The sequence below is a fragment of the Glandiceps talaboti genome, chromosome 17, assembly GCF_964340395.1.
Source record: "Glandiceps talaboti chromosome 17, keGlaTala1.1, whole genome shotgun sequence".
Classification (NCBI taxonomy): Eukaryota; Metazoa; Hemichordata; class Enteropneusta; family Spengelidae; genus Glandiceps; species Glandiceps talaboti.
The window spans coordinates 15,549,006-15,565,585 of record NC_135565.1 but is presented as its reverse complement, the minus strand read 5'-3'; the positions used below and the strand labels follow the sequence as shown (position 1 = coordinate 15,565,585).

The following is a 16,580-nucleotide window of genomic DNA, read 5'->3' as shown; positions in this document are numbered from 1 at the left end:
TATCTTTGGAGCATTTCCGGTGTCTATTTCTCGAAATTTTAGCGATAACTGGTGATTAAAAAGTAATTTCCAACGTAGCGAATCTCTTTTGTAGACCATTTTCTTGTATTTCCTGGACAAACTGGGCGATGTTGTGGTTTTTGTGAAGTTTTTGTGAGTTTTTATCGATCTTTGCATCCATTAAGGGGCGAGATAAATAGTTCAATGTAGGATAAAAAACTAAATTCTTTTACTTTACCCATTTTAGTTCTCATCCTACAAAAACGATTTTACTTTTAATGAATCTGTTTGTCGTCAAATTGAGAAATAGAAGGATTTTCGATGTAGTAAATGCATGGTACCCAAAATACGTTAAGTGCCAACAAAAGAATTATTTTTCCTGACGACATACTGGCTTTGTATTGATACCACTGCATACTGATTTGAAATAGATTGTGCTGTCTGAAAAATTTCCAATTTTGGCCAATTTACTTACAAGGAGGGGGGGGGGATCTTAGGCCTAACTAAAAGAATTTAATTCGTTTTCCTACATTGAACTATTGATCTCACCCCGTACACGTTGTTGTAGGGATTGATTCGGTCGTTGACGCTCCTCTGTATGTGGTTGATTTGTATTCGGCTCGGCAACCTTTTTAGCAGTACTTTGCTGTGCGACATGTTTTCGGTAGCTACATGTATATCAAGCTGGCCGATGATTGGCTGGGCTGTTTCTTCTATTGTCATTACATCGTTTCGGCTGCTCCGTCAATTGTTGCCACCCGTTAGGGATAAATAAAATTACTTTTTGGCTAATTTTGTCACTTTACGTGGAATTCTTTCTGCTTTTAAGCATTTCACTCGAACTAGTGATTCTTTTCTTTGTTTTTCAGCTTTGGTGGTTGGATTTCCATTTCTTTTTCACTTCCTGAAATTTTCAACTTTTTCTCTTTACAGATAGTGTGGGATTCCGGTTAATAGTTCTGCTGATTCCATTTCTTATATTGACATGCATTCTACTTAAGCCTCTTGACATCGTGATTTTGAATACGATTGTGTTGACATTTTCTTTCATTCATAATGGTAAAAGTCAGTATTAAAACTTGCTGTTTTGAAGAAGTAGTTTAACTGACTACATATAGCCACAGACCAGTGGTATGAGATATCCAATGAACGTTTGTAAGATGTCTTTGTAATAATTATTGTATCAGTAGACGTGGCTACAACGAACAGTGCAAATCAAAATGCCAACGGTGGGAGTATCACATGTCTGAAATATGTTAGACATGCATAAATGCTTTAGTCAAAGGTCATTTCGGTTTCATCTTTTCAAATAATTTAACAAAATGTTTTCCATTATTACAATGTTTGGATTACGTTATGGTGATCTCTGCCTTCTTCCTGTTACAAACGAACTAATAACAATCCGTGCGCAGATACAAAAACATTATTCCAAGCAGTGCCAGCTGGTGTTAGGATTTTTATGATTTGGAAGTAGTATGGCATAATCGAATTATTTACTTTGCAACTATCATAACTGACACAACCGACGCAAACTGACAGCCTAGTAATACCTAAATGTATAGAATTAATTATGCAAAGAAAGGTTAGAGTATAGCCATGACGATATGTGTGTGTGTGTGTGTGTGTGTGTGTGTGTGTGTGTGTGTGTGTGTGTGTGTGTGTGAAGGAGAGCGAGAACGAGAGAAAGTCTGTTTCTCTGTCTTCGTTTTCTCAAAAATGGGTTGCCCAATTGTGAGCATTATAAATAATACACACAGACTGACTTAGCAATTGCTTTCTCAAAAGTTATCAAAGCGCTGTGGCTAATAGGCGAGAATTTCGAAATATTACGTAGATTTCACACAAAATATAATGCTATCAACAGGTCAATGATGCGTTCCATGGGCGCTTACAACGCTCGGTGCGCTCCACCTCGGAAAAAAAAAACCAATATTCTTTTCACTAAACTTTGTACCATTTTATAACATTGCACAATCAATCGATACTGTAGCTGTTAATCAAATATTGCTACTAAATGCTTCCCGGAATACTGCACAAAAGGACCCCACTGGGCAGCAGTGATTGACAAATTAAGTGATATACCATGGTGTGTTTCACAATCTGAATAGAATCTAATTAAAATACCTTATTTAGAGCATTCAGTTTACATCCTGTTTTTAAAATCTATTAGAGTCGGTAACAGCTGAGAATATCATTCAACCAGACTTATATACTCCACTGGTTGAAATATTACATTGTAGTAGTGTACTGCACATATCACCATGGCTTCCTCTTCAGGAGTACCACATTTCAAATTCTTGTTTTTGTTAATAATGATTCTGGCGTTTATATGTCTTACTTTGCTGAACTTGACAGACAAGGTAAGTCTAATATGCAAGGTCACTTTTGTGATTAATTGTTCGTTATATGTACTTTCCGCGTTATACATGTACGTCCAATTTATAGATATTCTGATTGAATGGGATAGCTTCGGGGCGAGATCATTAGTTCAATGTTGGATAAAAAACTAAATTCTTACACTTAGTAATCAGACATCCCACTCCCCTGTCTCCCCGTTCTAAGCAAAATGGTCAAAATTGAAAATTAATCAGTATTTAGTACAATGTAGTGCTATGAATATACAGCCAGTATGTAGTTATCAAAAATAGTTCTTTTGTCGACACTGTAATTTATTTAAGTACCATGCATTTAATATAGCAGAAATTCTTCCATTTTTCAATTTGACATTTTTTGAAAGAAATGTTTGTATTCAGGGGTACTAAATATCCATTATAAGTACAATTGATTTTGCAGAATGAGAACTGAAATTGCTCAAAACCCACCCACCCCTGAGTAAGAGAGTTTTTATCCTACATTGAACTATGTCCTTGATAACAAAGATATATAAAGTAAGGTAAACTATGGACCTCTTCTGAAGTTGACATCTTAACCTAAAAGTTTGCAACCAACTGCAACCTCTAATTCATAACTTGTGTCGATGTACACAGCTCGAGTTGCACAATTTTTTTATTTAAATACACATTGGCGAAAACATGTTCGTTCAGTAAACACAGTCAGATATCACGGTAGAAATACAACGCTATAAGTTAGTGGTGTTACAGACCTGTTTGTCAATATGTCAAAATTTGACTTCACATATTTGCATGATAGAGAACAACATTTGAAAATAGAAAATTTAGCTCTTTCTGTAACATTGCAATAAAGGAATATTTTATTTTCACTTGATGATATGTTTAATACTGTAATTTCGATTTGCTTGGACCACTCTCATATTGTAGTTTATCGCTACAAATCACAAATTCCAATGTGCTAGGCATTCAGGCATAATTTTTGGATTGACGTTCGACCGACCTAACATTTTCAAATCACCACTTTCTCGCCGAAATGCTGGAGTACGCGGACAAGAATCACAACTGTTCATTGTACTTTTTAAGAGAACAAAATAACTAATCATTTCTTAATTAATCGCTCGAGTATGACCACACAGAAAGTGGTATGTTCCACGAGATATATCTGTATGCATACCTTCGCAGTGCGCGGCATGTATGGTGCATGGCATTTAATACCAAAACATATAATTTCTGGTAGACAAGTGTGTCCTCGCTTGTCCATCGTGCTCAAGAACAATGTAATATACCATATGTAACTAGTTGGTAGAATGCTATGATGGTTCAACCTTATGGTGTAGTGTATGGAGTAGTTGATAAGTTACACACAAAAAAGGTGCCATTGATATTCAATGTCCATTTATTTCAGTCTGTGTACAAAAAGGTATTCCATGCTATGGATACTGAGTGTCGTTGTCCTGGTCGTCCAAATGCCCGAGATCCATCGCTAAACGCGGAAGAACGTCATGTTGACTCTGACATTAGTAGACAACAAACGATTTCCTGTGAAAACAACAAGGATGATACGTCATTTTATAGCGCCTACTCTGGATTTTCTCTTGGATGGCTTGAAATAGTTAACGAATTGGAATGGACTTTTGAACATAGTTCGATGCATGCACCAATAAATGAACCACATCGTCCTCTTAACATTAGTAGAGAAGAAACAAAACTAGAAGATGGCTATACGACTGCTGCATTAACCACTAACCCATATTATCCCCTGGCTGTTAGTAATGGTAAAATGGGAATGACATCTATTCGAACAACAAGGTATATATGAGCTTAACCGGCGATGTATTAGATATTAAGCAATTTTCAGGATTAAATATGATTGAACTGGGGCTCGAAGCCACTCTAACCATTCGCCCATCATTCGCTCCTTGTACGTATGATAGCAAACTTTTTACACTCGCTTTCAGTTTTGCTCAATAATGAGTTACAAATCCTGACTTGACCAGTATTATTGCACATTTTGGGGGAAATGTAGATATGAATATATCGTAAAGTGTTTTCTAATTTAAAAATAAAAAAATAAAAAGTCATTTGTCACTATGGCTGTGGCCATATTTAAGACAGCAGGTTATCGTTGGTGAATGTTTTGTTAATATTATTACCAACGCAAAGGACAAATCCCTGATAACTGCATTTTCACCCCTTTTATTTCAGGGCACGTTTCTTTGAAGGGAAGTCTAGATTTAAAACAGGAGACTATATACACATAGTCATCGAAGCTTATGATAATAGTGGCCGCCGACGACAACGAGGAGGGGACTTTTTTGAGCCTGTCATGCATAATACAGGACTTGAAAAGCGTACTGGTGGACGAGTTGTTGATTATGGTAATGGTACATACAGTGTGTACTTCTACGCTGCCTGGCAAGGCACTGCAGATTTTTATATCAACTTGGCATTTACTCGAGAAGCCATATTGTTCCTGAAAAATGATATTTTAAAGACTGAACCACAGGGTGTTTGGCAGGCAGCATTCGGCATCGGTAACATCTCTGAAATAACGAACTGTTCCATATTAAGTGACGGTACCTGGGAAGATGTATGTGAATATACCAATCCGATTGCATTAGGAAAAACAGTATATGTTTGTAAACGACCTGAGAACTTCACCTGTGAAAACGTTGTCAGCATTAGTCATTTCTTCACACTCATACAAAGGGTGACAACACAAAGGATCGCCGGATCGACATCGCTCTTTGAAAGGTAATGATCCTAAATTGTTAAGGTCGATGTAAAGTAAGAATCCACGATTGAAAGGGCTATGAACAATTTTCTTTTTTCTACCAGTTATATGTATCCTTAACTATACATATGCCAGATGGTTGAATGCTTTCGAAAGAAAAAAATAAGGATTTTGTATGTGAAAACTTGCATCTACGTCACTTCCCTCCCACCCCTGTCCCCACTCACCATCCACCAAGAAAAAAATATGCCTGAAGAGTCAAAACAATCTATATCACCATTATCTTTTCCTGAATTTTCATAAATTATACCTGTGGAGCTAATAATTATACTACTAACCTATATTTCCTTCATTGTGACATCAAATTATTGTGAGTTTTGTGTCACAGTAAGACATTAGACTGCGATTTAATAAGCGAAAACTGCTATTATATCATATGCGAAAAAGCCCCACACAAACAATTAAACTAATGGTGTCTTGTTTTTTTCGTATTCGTAAAATGAAGTAATACGCCTATAATAACGTTCAATAAGTTTAATTATCGTGCCATATTTTGAGAAGTACATACAGATCGTATGTTAAGTAAGTTTAGGTTTATACATACAATTAACACTTTGGCTTTCGTGGCAGGTATTCAACATGCTTCCAGGCCACAAAGCACATACTTCTTGAGTTAAAAATACACAATACCCAAATACTAAATTTCACTTGAATCCAGCTATTCCAGCTAGTGTTCTTGTGAGGTATTGGTACACCGACAAACAGACAGGCAGACAGACAGACAGACAGACAGACAGACAGACAGACAGACAGACAGACAGACAGACATGCAGGCAGGCAGGCAGGCATGCAGAGACAGAGAGACAATGAAAGGTATGCAATAAACAAACATACAATAATGGTAATGGTATAAATATTAGCTTTGGATATAACAGTGAAAGAGTAATATTACCTATTGCCAATATACGTTGAGTATTTTCCGTACTTCTGCCGTCTTTTGTCTTTATGAATGAATTTGACGTTGTGCTGATATATTTTTTTTTGTAAATATCTTTAGTGGGATATACAACGGCAGATTACAACACGCTGATTTGAAAGCCATTATTACTGGTAAGAATATATCTTTAATCAAGTTTATTGGTGATTGAACAAACTAGATAAAACGTTCACCATCCCTAAAGCTATTATATAAAGACTATTTAGTCCAATTCGCCCATTAATGTTTTATTTAATGTTTTTGTAACGAAATTGCCCTGATTTGCATAATGAGTGTACGATCATATTTCATTGAACAATCTTCGCACCAGACATTAAAAGTAACATTCCTAATGTTATGTAGGTGATAATGAACTAATACCACGTGATTATAACACTACAACGGGTGTGATTTCCATTCACATATTTTGACTATTGCAGGTCCAATTGTTCAACTAAAACTACCACCGTGTGGCCCTGATATACCTGTACCACTTTCAGATGGATACTGGGCTGATAACACAACCTTTGTTCCATTGATGTGTAGAAGTCAACAATGGAGTGATGAAGAAGTCAAAACTTGTCTTTCAAATAAACGTCTATACATTTATGGGGGTTCAACAATGGGCCAAGTCTCCAGAAGTTTTAAATTTGACTTCCCGATCTTCAAGAGATTCACATTCCTTGCTTTAAGATTGGGTCGCTTTGTTCAGCCAGTGACCAGTATAAACTTTGAAAGCGATGTAATCGATACAATACCCCAGGAAGTATGCAATAATAGCACAGCTGTATTCATCGTGAACTTCAGTTTTCATTTCGTATCCTGGACGACAAGACCATACCTAGAGAGACTCTTCCAAGCCAAATTAGCCTTTGTTAGATTTCTTAATCGCTGTCCAGGTTCAATGGTACTGATTCGGTTATCCAACCCACAAAATAACGATCAGATAGGTCAACGAGTTCACGGTAGTGACTGGATCATGTATGATCAGAACAGAATGATACGACGAGTCTTTGCTGGGATTGGAGTTAGGTTTATTGATGTATGGGATATGGTATTGTCTCACACTGAACCCAATGATGTTCATATGCCAATGTATATTATCAAGCAACAAGTAGAAATGATGTTATCATACATGTGTCCAGAGATGGTCAGAGATAAGTAACGATGGCAACCGCTAATGACAACCACACAAGACGAGTGAGTTCGATTAACTCTGCAAAGAATAGTCAGTGGCGAGAACCTGATCTGTCGCCTGTATGTACTGCTGTGACATTAACACGGCCTGTCACATACATATATGTATAGACTAGTAGATATAGTGCCACGAAGAAGCTTAGTAGCTTGCGAAGAAGATGTTGTTTCCAGCACGTTACTACAATTAATAATATATGTCTTTTAGATTTTTGTTGCAACACTTGCAAGACATTGTCAATATGTATCCTTGAGAAATGACTTTGCTCTTAACCCAGTTTTAACAGGTGCGTTGCTGGCTCCGTTACAGTCACTCAACCCATTGGATTCAACTGTTTTTGATGAATGTGTAACTTATGGCATTATGGCCACTTTTGAAAAATCCATCAATTAATTAATCAATCAATCAATCAATCAATCAATCAATCAATCAATCAATCAATCAAAAGAATGTATATAGCGTCAAAATCCAATACGACGTAGTGTTCAATTCTTTAAGTTTGCGCAGCCCAACTTTCATTTTTTTCTCCACAATGACAGAATACAGTATACATATATTACAATGGATATTTATTTGATCAAACCAGTCCTAAGAAAATAGTGGCTGTAAAGTAGATAGATACACACCAAGCTCATATAATGTTTTGCTTAATTTGTTAGGACAACATTGACACTGTCATTATTGGTTTTGTTCATTTTAGAAGTATTACCATAATATTCTTTCTGGTTGTATACGATAGAATAAGAGCGGAAGACTGACTAGAAATTCCAATAGACGTAGGTCAGTGACTGTCAAGTAGCTTTCCACACCAAAACCAGGCAGATACCCTTTATCTTCCGATTATTTTGAATTTGACATTACCACCAAAACCACTGCTAAAATCTAATTGGATCTCGTATTGACTTAAACACTGATTGTATTAATTGGCCACAGCTGCAATGTAGTCATGTGTGGCCTCACATCATATATGTAGGTTTACATAAGATCCACTTGGAGTCAACAGAGTTAGCAGTAATTTCAAATCGAAAAAACAACAACATAGTCCCGAGTTTCTACATTGCATCTGCCTGCACGTAGTGTGAAAATCGACATTTGTCGTTTATGTAGGTTTCTTCCATGGTACCCATGCACCATTATGTTTTGCTGGATTTGCTTCCGGGTCAATATCAGTGTTCAGTGGTGGAACAGCCGTGGCATTGTAGGCTTGTAGTCGGGATAACAGTCCCTCTACAATATCTGTAAGGAAAGGGTGAAAACAAATATAGGTGAATTATCATTCATTATCAATAACTGTTTTCTCAGATTCACTCTCTCTTAGTTATGTTAATAAAATTGTAATTCGGTTGTCAAAAAGAGAAAGCAAATAAAAATCTACGAATTGCTTTAATATGTGAATCTAAGCATAGGCAGTCTACAATTATTTTCCAATCGTTCATAAAGGTGACGTCATCTACAAAAAACTTTCCAACGGTTCACAATGGTGACGTCATTCAACACAGTGGGTCTTTATATATTAACATATCATCTTAAAGATTATGGAAATTAAGCTGCTTCTATTTGATACATGTGAACAATATTAGATGACATCTCGACGGACATATTAACCAAGCTACTTATCTAAATATTTGTCATCCAAATTTGTATATTAACCAAGCTTCTAAGCTTACGGGATACTTTTCATCAACATTTACATATTAACAAAGCTTCACACCTGGATACTTAATAATCTTTTTGTAAAATAATATCCAAGCTTCTCACCTGGACACCTCAGATATTAATCAAGGGTTTTAACTAGCTCCATGGCTACTTAATCATGAAATTATACATAAACCAAGTTTAACAATCATCTATTTAAAAAACAACCAACTTCTCACCTGGATGCTTAAGATATTAACCAACTTGAAGGTCCTTAAAGCCAGGGCTACTTAATCATGTAAATTTACACATTAGCTAAGTTTCCTACCAAGATAATATTAATCTAAATTTGCTTAATAACCAAACTTCTCACCTGGATACTTGTTGGCTAAATTATTGTATTCGCAAGGGTCGTTATCAATGTCAAACAAACATGGCTTCTCTTCAGGTTTACAGTTTTCCATTGCATGGCCTGGTTTTTTCCCACAATCTACTATCACTGGGGAACCAGCGGTCGAATTCCATTTACTCTGAAAGTCCTCTGAAGTAAAATATATTATTGGGAGAACGATAGGATATGATAACGTTTGTCAGAATCGTTATTACCATAGCAATACTAATATTGTCATCACTTCATTGCCAAAAACAACCTACACCAATCATTCATTATTGTCATTGCCTTCCCAGGATGCCCTAATCATGTCCACCCTACAATATTCATGTCACGTGAGCAAGTTACACCAATCATCATTGTATTGATTTCCAAAACCATAATATCCACTTGCCATGTGATAAGGTTACACTTATCTTAAACTATAGGAACAAATCATAAAACTAATTACCTGCCAAGTGATCTGGTCTGTACCACCCATTATAATCAATGTTGCCAACAACAATCTTATAACTACCAACTCGTAACGCTGCGTTCTGATTTATTGGGTCAATGTTATGAAGAATTTCTATTCTTGGTGAGGACGTCCCTCTATGGACACAATAGATACACTGAATATTGTAATTTAGTGTACAATGATCATGATATATAATTAGGAATGCGGTAAAATTACATTAACACATTTGCTATTGTGCACAAGATTCTCATAAATTACTTATCATAAATTACTTATCGTAAATAAAATTATCATAAATTAGTGTCAGACAGACTTGATCACTTGATCATAGTTGCCGATGTAGTTGAAATAAATACTATAACCTATCATATCACTCACCCAAAATTATAATGGGCTTAATTCTGAATATAAGCTAATACATATATCAACTGCAAGGGTTAAGAAACTAAACAAAAATTATTTCATGGGGTAAACCAATACTCACTCAGACAGAGTGTCCCATAGATTATAGCTATCTAAGCTATCTGGCAGATTGGTGACGTCACCACCAGCCGCATGGTATAATGTTGGCATCCAATCAGACACGTGCATCATTTCTGACGTCACTCGTTTTGGTCGTTTCAATAGCGGACTGTGAATGAAGGCATTTCCACGTATTCCACCTTCCCATAAGGTATTCTTACTTCCTCGTAATGGCCAATTCGAGGCAGCACCATCGGGGCGGTTATTGGTCAATCCCCCGTTGTCACTGGTAACAATTATAATGGAATTGCTGTACATTTTGTTAGCTTTCAATGCTTGTACCACGTGACCTACTGATTCATCCACGGCTGCCATCATCCCTGAAAAGAAATACATTTATTATTTCTGACTTTCCAGCTCATAGTAATCGCTGAAATTTTAAATTAGTCACCATTTATTGAAAGCTGCAACTGAAACGTGTGTTGAAATATTTGTAAGATGATTTACTCGTAATATACTACACCCAAGTAGTATTAAATCACCTTTGAGTAAACATATTTTTGTAACATATTATGGTACAGTAAATCCACTAAAATAGAGTTTTGAATAAGCACCCTAAAATCAGCACCCCAGCGCAGTCATGGTGTCAACTTGTTATTGCACTACCGAAGGATACAATCTAGTCTACCGCTAGTTGATATTTATATATAATCCCATGAAATCAATGTTAGTTTTACGATTTCATGGAATTATATATTTATCACATAACTAAGTATTCCCCCGTATTTTTCTAAAATTTTCATTCGTATTTTACGAATACTGCATCATTTCATCGCACTATATTCTTCATCGGGTATTAAAAAATGGCGCCCGACGGCTATGCAAATTACATAATCGCGTGACCTGTCGCGAGGTCAAGCTTACTACAAACACGGTACCGGTCATACTGTTCTGTGGTTTCTCAACCAAAATGATCGGTTATAATCTTGCGATGTACATGTAATATCGAATTTAGTTTAAAACGTAAGTAGAATTGTCTAAATACGACTTTTGTGCCGTCATTTTAATCATATTTTCTCGGGTTGTGTAAGTTCAGAGATCTGAGCTCGACGGAAAACCGGAAGTAAGCTTGCAGGCTGCTACATCGATAATCTACGTGATTTTTAAATAGAATAAAATGTACCAAATAAAAATAAAAGTACTTCTACGTATCAAACTCATGCCATCCAAGGATATATGTAACGTAATGTATGCATTTACATTTTGAAAGCACATAATTATTACGATAAACTTGATCGTAGCAAGGGATTGCACGAACACTCGAACAGTACGGAGAAAAAATAGTTCGGTAGAACAGGGGTGATATGGTCTGAAATCACCCCCTGTTTGACGTCACACAGTAGAAGATATGCACGTATTTATGTGATAATAGAATGTATGATTATAGGTATTTTAACAATTTTCAGTAAATATAGTGTTGGTTGTACTTCTTACACATCATCGGTATTTTAACAAATTTCTGTGAATGCATTGTGGTTGTCTGGTTGAATAAATAATACTCCAGTTACCATGGTTACAGCTAGAGCAGTTTGAAACAACATATTGCGATTAAAATTAATTGTCTAGCTCTGTTATCCAGCCGTGTATATTTTGATAAGTCATTCATGATACAACGTAATTCCTTATGTGTTATGGTGTTATTGCATTTTCCAACCTATCAAAGTCACAGGAAGCATTTATGAAACAGGAACCCCTTTGGGTTAGGGTTAGGGTCAAGGTCAGTGTCAGAGTTAATGACGTTATTCTTACCTGCAAATATCTTTCTCTCCTCACTCTGAATATTGGGAAATTTTTTGGTGTATTTGTCAGGTGCTTGTAGTGGCGCCAGGGTGGTACCAATGTGAACACCAAGGTGTGATATGTCTAAGAACAGTGGCTATCAAAGAATGAACAAAGATTTGTCACTATTTCTTTATACTATTTTGAATGATCACGTCATAATACATGGATGTGATATCATCATGATCAGACGACATACAGTATACTATTCTATCATAGCATCTAGATATCATACTTTTATCAGTCATTTTGTGTTAATTTGGTAATAGGTATATCATACAGCACGACGTCACGCCATGCTGATATGGCATTTTATCATGTGATATTAAATTGTTATGTGGTACTACGACGTGTTATTACTAAGGTCTATGCTTTATAATCCTATTGTATACTGTAGACAGTGTATAGTAGGTTTTGAATTAAAAAAACCCAGTGAATATATTATTAATCTGCAACATACAGATGAATAGAAACACTACAAACCTCATTTGAGTTGGAATATTGTTCTATCACTTTCACTGCTTCAGTAGTGAACAAATCAGTTGCATAATGTCCATACGTAGAGTAGTCCAATTCACCATTCCTTCTCATATCATAACCAAAATAATTGTCCACGTTCTACAAGAAATAAAACAAGTTTATTATGTATCGTACGATCTAAATATTACTGTAATTAAGCAATAAACCCGAATATATATGTTATACCCGAAATTTTGACAAGTCGACAAAACGATGAAATCCACATGATTGCAAGCAAAGTTGTCTGAACATCATTTTGTTTTTCAAAATATGATTACTATACTGGAAATCGGTATATAGCGTCGCCATGCCATGCTAGGTTTTAGAAAAATATATATTAAGGTGGAGATGCACAAAAAAATCGTTATTTTGACCATTTTTGAGATTATGTGCTCTTTTGCCATATTCTTCTTTCAACCAGAGAAAACTGGACTGGGTTTGAGTTTTGTAAATCCCGAAAAATCATGAAAAGAAAGAAGTAAACAAATGTGTTTAAATAGAACTTGTACATTTGCTATGGTGACAGCTTCTTAACTTGCCTATCGCCATTTTTTCTATATATGATGGCCACATCACATGATCATATATTCACTGTGTTATTTTATTGTTATTGTGGTACAACTACCTGTGATACTCTGAAATAATAATCTTCGCCTCCAGTGTAATAACCAAAGTGTGAATCAAAACCACGACGTGTCGGTGTATACTCCTTGGTATAAAAACCTAAATGCCACTGTGACGAGAAGACATGTATATATAATCATTATAACATAACAAAATATGACGAAATATAACATAACATAACAACATAAAATAAGACAACACGACACAACGCAACGCAACGCAACGCAACACAACGCAACGCAACACAACACAACACAACACAACACAACACAACACAACACAACACAACACAACAAACACAACACACACACACACACACACACACACACATACATACATACATACATACATACATACATACATACATACATACATACATACACCGGGAGAACATGTTAGGTCAACTACATTGACATGGAATTTAACTGACATTATGTTACAACATATCACAACAATACGAAAAGAAGAAATATGATATCACGCTTACTGCAGCACATCGTAATGTTACACCACATTAAGGATAATTCCATCACGCGAGCACTAATCATAAAGTTACATCACAAAATCATACATGGGTACATATCAGTGAAAATGTAGAAGCGCGTGGTTATAAATAAATGCCAACGTGGTGTCATATTCTTCAAACAGAACGCTGTCGACATGTCTGTCTGATTTACCATAATATCCGCATTTTGTAGATACCTCTGGACCCAACTATCAAGAGAGTGGTATAACTCAGATACTTGAGATACTAACCTTCCCTATCAAGTGAGTGGTATAACCCATTACCTGGAGATACTAACCTTCCCTATTAAGTGAGTGGTATAACCTAAGCGTTGTAGATATTCAGCCAGTGTCGTTTCATTCAAGGGTAAACCATATGGAGCCGCCGGATTTATCACATCGTGCTGTAAACCTTATGTCAACAATATCAAACTGAATAATGGGGGAGTCGTGGGCATTGGGGTGGGCCGGTTAGACAATATAACATTTTCACACAATAAGCAGCAGAGACATCAAAAAATTTCTGTATATGTGAGTCATTACCATTACTGACATGTCTACTGAAACAAAGGTTCTGTCATAACTACACTATGAACACTGTCCAGTCCAGTTATCAAGCTTAAGGCAGCTCTGATTGGAGTACAGATTGGTTGTACATACGTATTTCACTTACCTAGATGTATTGGATGTCGTCCAGTCATCAAGGCAGCTCTGGTGGGAGTACAGATTGGTTGAACATAGTAATTCACTTACCTAGATGTATTGGATGTCGTCCAGTCATCAAGGCAGCTCTGGTGGGAGTACAGATTGGTTGAACATAGTAATTCACTTACCTAGATGTATTGGATGTCGTCCAGTCATCAAGGCAGCTCTGGTGGGAGTACAGATTGGTTGAACATAGTAATTCACTTACCTAGATGTATTGGATGTCGTCCAGTCATCAAGGCAGCTCTGGTGGGAGTACAAATTGGTTGAACATAGTAATTCACTTACCTAGATGTATTGGATGTCGTCCAGTCATCAAGGCAGCTCTGGTGGGAGTACAAATTGGTTGAACATAGTAATTCACTTACCTAGATGTATTGGATGTCGTCCAGTCATCAAGGCAGCTCTGGTGGGAGTACAAATTGGTTGAACATAGTAATTCACTTACCTAGATGTATTGGATGTCGTCCAGTCATCAAGGCAGCTCTGGTGGGAGTACAGATAGGTTGAACATAGTAATTCACTTACCTAGATGTATTGGATGTCGTCCAGTCATCAAGGCAGCTCTGGTAGGAGTACAGATTCGTTGCACATACGTAGTTCACTTACCTAGATGTATTGGATATCGTCCAGTCATCAATGCAGCTCTGGTGGGAGTACAGATTGGTTGTACATACGTAGTTCACTTACCTAGATGTATTGGATGTCGTCCAGTCATCAAGGCAGCTCTGGTAGGAGTACAGATTCGTTGCACATACGTAGTTCACTTACCTAGATGTATTGGATATCGTCCAGTCATCAATGCAGCTCTGGTGGGAGTACAGATTGGTTGAACATAGTAATTCACTTACCTAGATGTATTGGATGTCGTCCAGTCATCAAGGCAGCTCTGGTGGGAGTACAGATTGGTTGAACATAGTAATTCACTTACCTATATGTATTGGATATCGTCCAGTCATCAAGGCAGCTCTGGTTGGAGTACAGATTGGTTGTACATACGTAGTTCACTTACCTAGATGTATTGGATGTCGTCCAGTCATCAAGGCAGCTCTGGTTGGAGTACAGATTGGTTGTACATACGTAGTTCACTTACCTAGATGTATTGGATATCGTCCAGTCATCAAGGCTGCTCTAGTCGGTGAACACAACGGTTGTACATAATAGTTGTTTAGTATGACACCACTGTATGCCAACTGATCAATGTTTGGTGTTGGTATCTGACTAGAACCATGGAAACTGACGTCACCCCAACCCTTGATAGTAAGAGTAAAGTATTAAGAGATGTCAGTGTGGGAGGCAGCCAGTCAGCCAGTCGGTCAACACAAAATAGCTATAGTAGGCAAGTAATACTATCGGGTAAGTAAGTCAGTCAGTCAGTCAATAAACAGCCACAATCCCGGTATGTTAATCAGTCCTCAGTATCCATGCCTTTAATGGTGTTATCAATAAATCTAAAAACTTACCCAGTCATCTACAATTATTAGTATAATATGTGGTTGTGTTTTCTGTTGTGAGGGAGACGATGATATCAATCTTGTAACGTGAATTAAAACTACTACAAGTAGTGCTGCTTGGTATTTGTTCATTCTGCCCATACCGATGATTGACTGTTATCTAACAAAGGAGAGACAGGTAAGTAAGGCGGCCCATCACACACACACACACACACACACACACACACACGGAAAAATGCTTCTATGGAATAAGATGTTAAAGACATGCCATTTGTACTTTACTGACATGACACGTGGCTATTAATGTTAGGGAGACCAAGACGACAGAGGTGTAAAACTCAAGTTAACGGATAGTTGGGAATTTCTTGATGCGGCCCAGAGATGATAATGCAAGATATTTAAGGTTGGTATTACTCACCGTGTGATCTGTATCCGCTGAATACAATCACCGAAATAACAGGAAAACTATTTTAATACTGTTATGTTGTTCCAAAGTACAAGTGGCTGTCAAGTGGCTGTCAAAAATGAGGGGCCCTAACACCAACTTTTCACCTGTAAAATAACTGTCAAATATGCAGTCACACTACACGAAAAGTCACATTTACCCACCATTGCCCAACCTGTACCCTACATGTGACCCACCTAACCACCATCTCTGTATAGAGGTAGCACGAGACGCAGTACCACTACGGGAGAGATCAACGTGGGTACCACTTTTATCAAGATTATGACAA

The 16,580-nt window shown here is 36.8% G+C and overlaps 2 protein-coding genes across 2 annotated transcripts; one reads left to right on the top strand and one right to left on the bottom strand.

The window, feature by feature from the left end:
* The first annotated feature begins 2,261 nt into the window (after positions 1-2,261).
* Positions 2,262-7,226, top strand: LOC144448118 (NXPE family member 3-like). The gene is made up of 5 exons (XM_078138270.1): positions 2,262-2,360; positions 3,757-4,160; positions 4,557-5,105; positions 6,143-6,195; positions 6,502-7,226. Exons 1-5 carry the CDS (start codon positions 2,262-2,264, stop codon positions 7,224-7,226), a joined length of 1,830 nt encoding a protein of 609 aa, XP_077994396.1.
* Positions 7,227-8,355: 1,129 nt separating this feature from the next.
* LOC144448117 (arylsulfatase J-like) lies at positions 8,356-15,978 on the bottom strand. Its single transcript, XM_078138269.1, has 10 exons — positions 15,856-15,978; positions 15,486-15,645; positions 13,987-14,099; positions 13,185-13,292; positions 12,524-12,658; positions 12,011-12,137; positions 10,224-10,581; positions 9,734-9,873; positions 9,265-9,432; positions 8,356-8,492 (listed from the first exon to the last, which is right to left on the bottom strand). Exons 1-10 carry the CDS (start codon positions 15,976-15,978, stop codon positions 8,356-8,358), a joined length of 1,569 nt encoding a protein of 522 aa, XP_077994395.1.
* Positions 15,979-16,580: the final 602 nt, after the last annotated feature.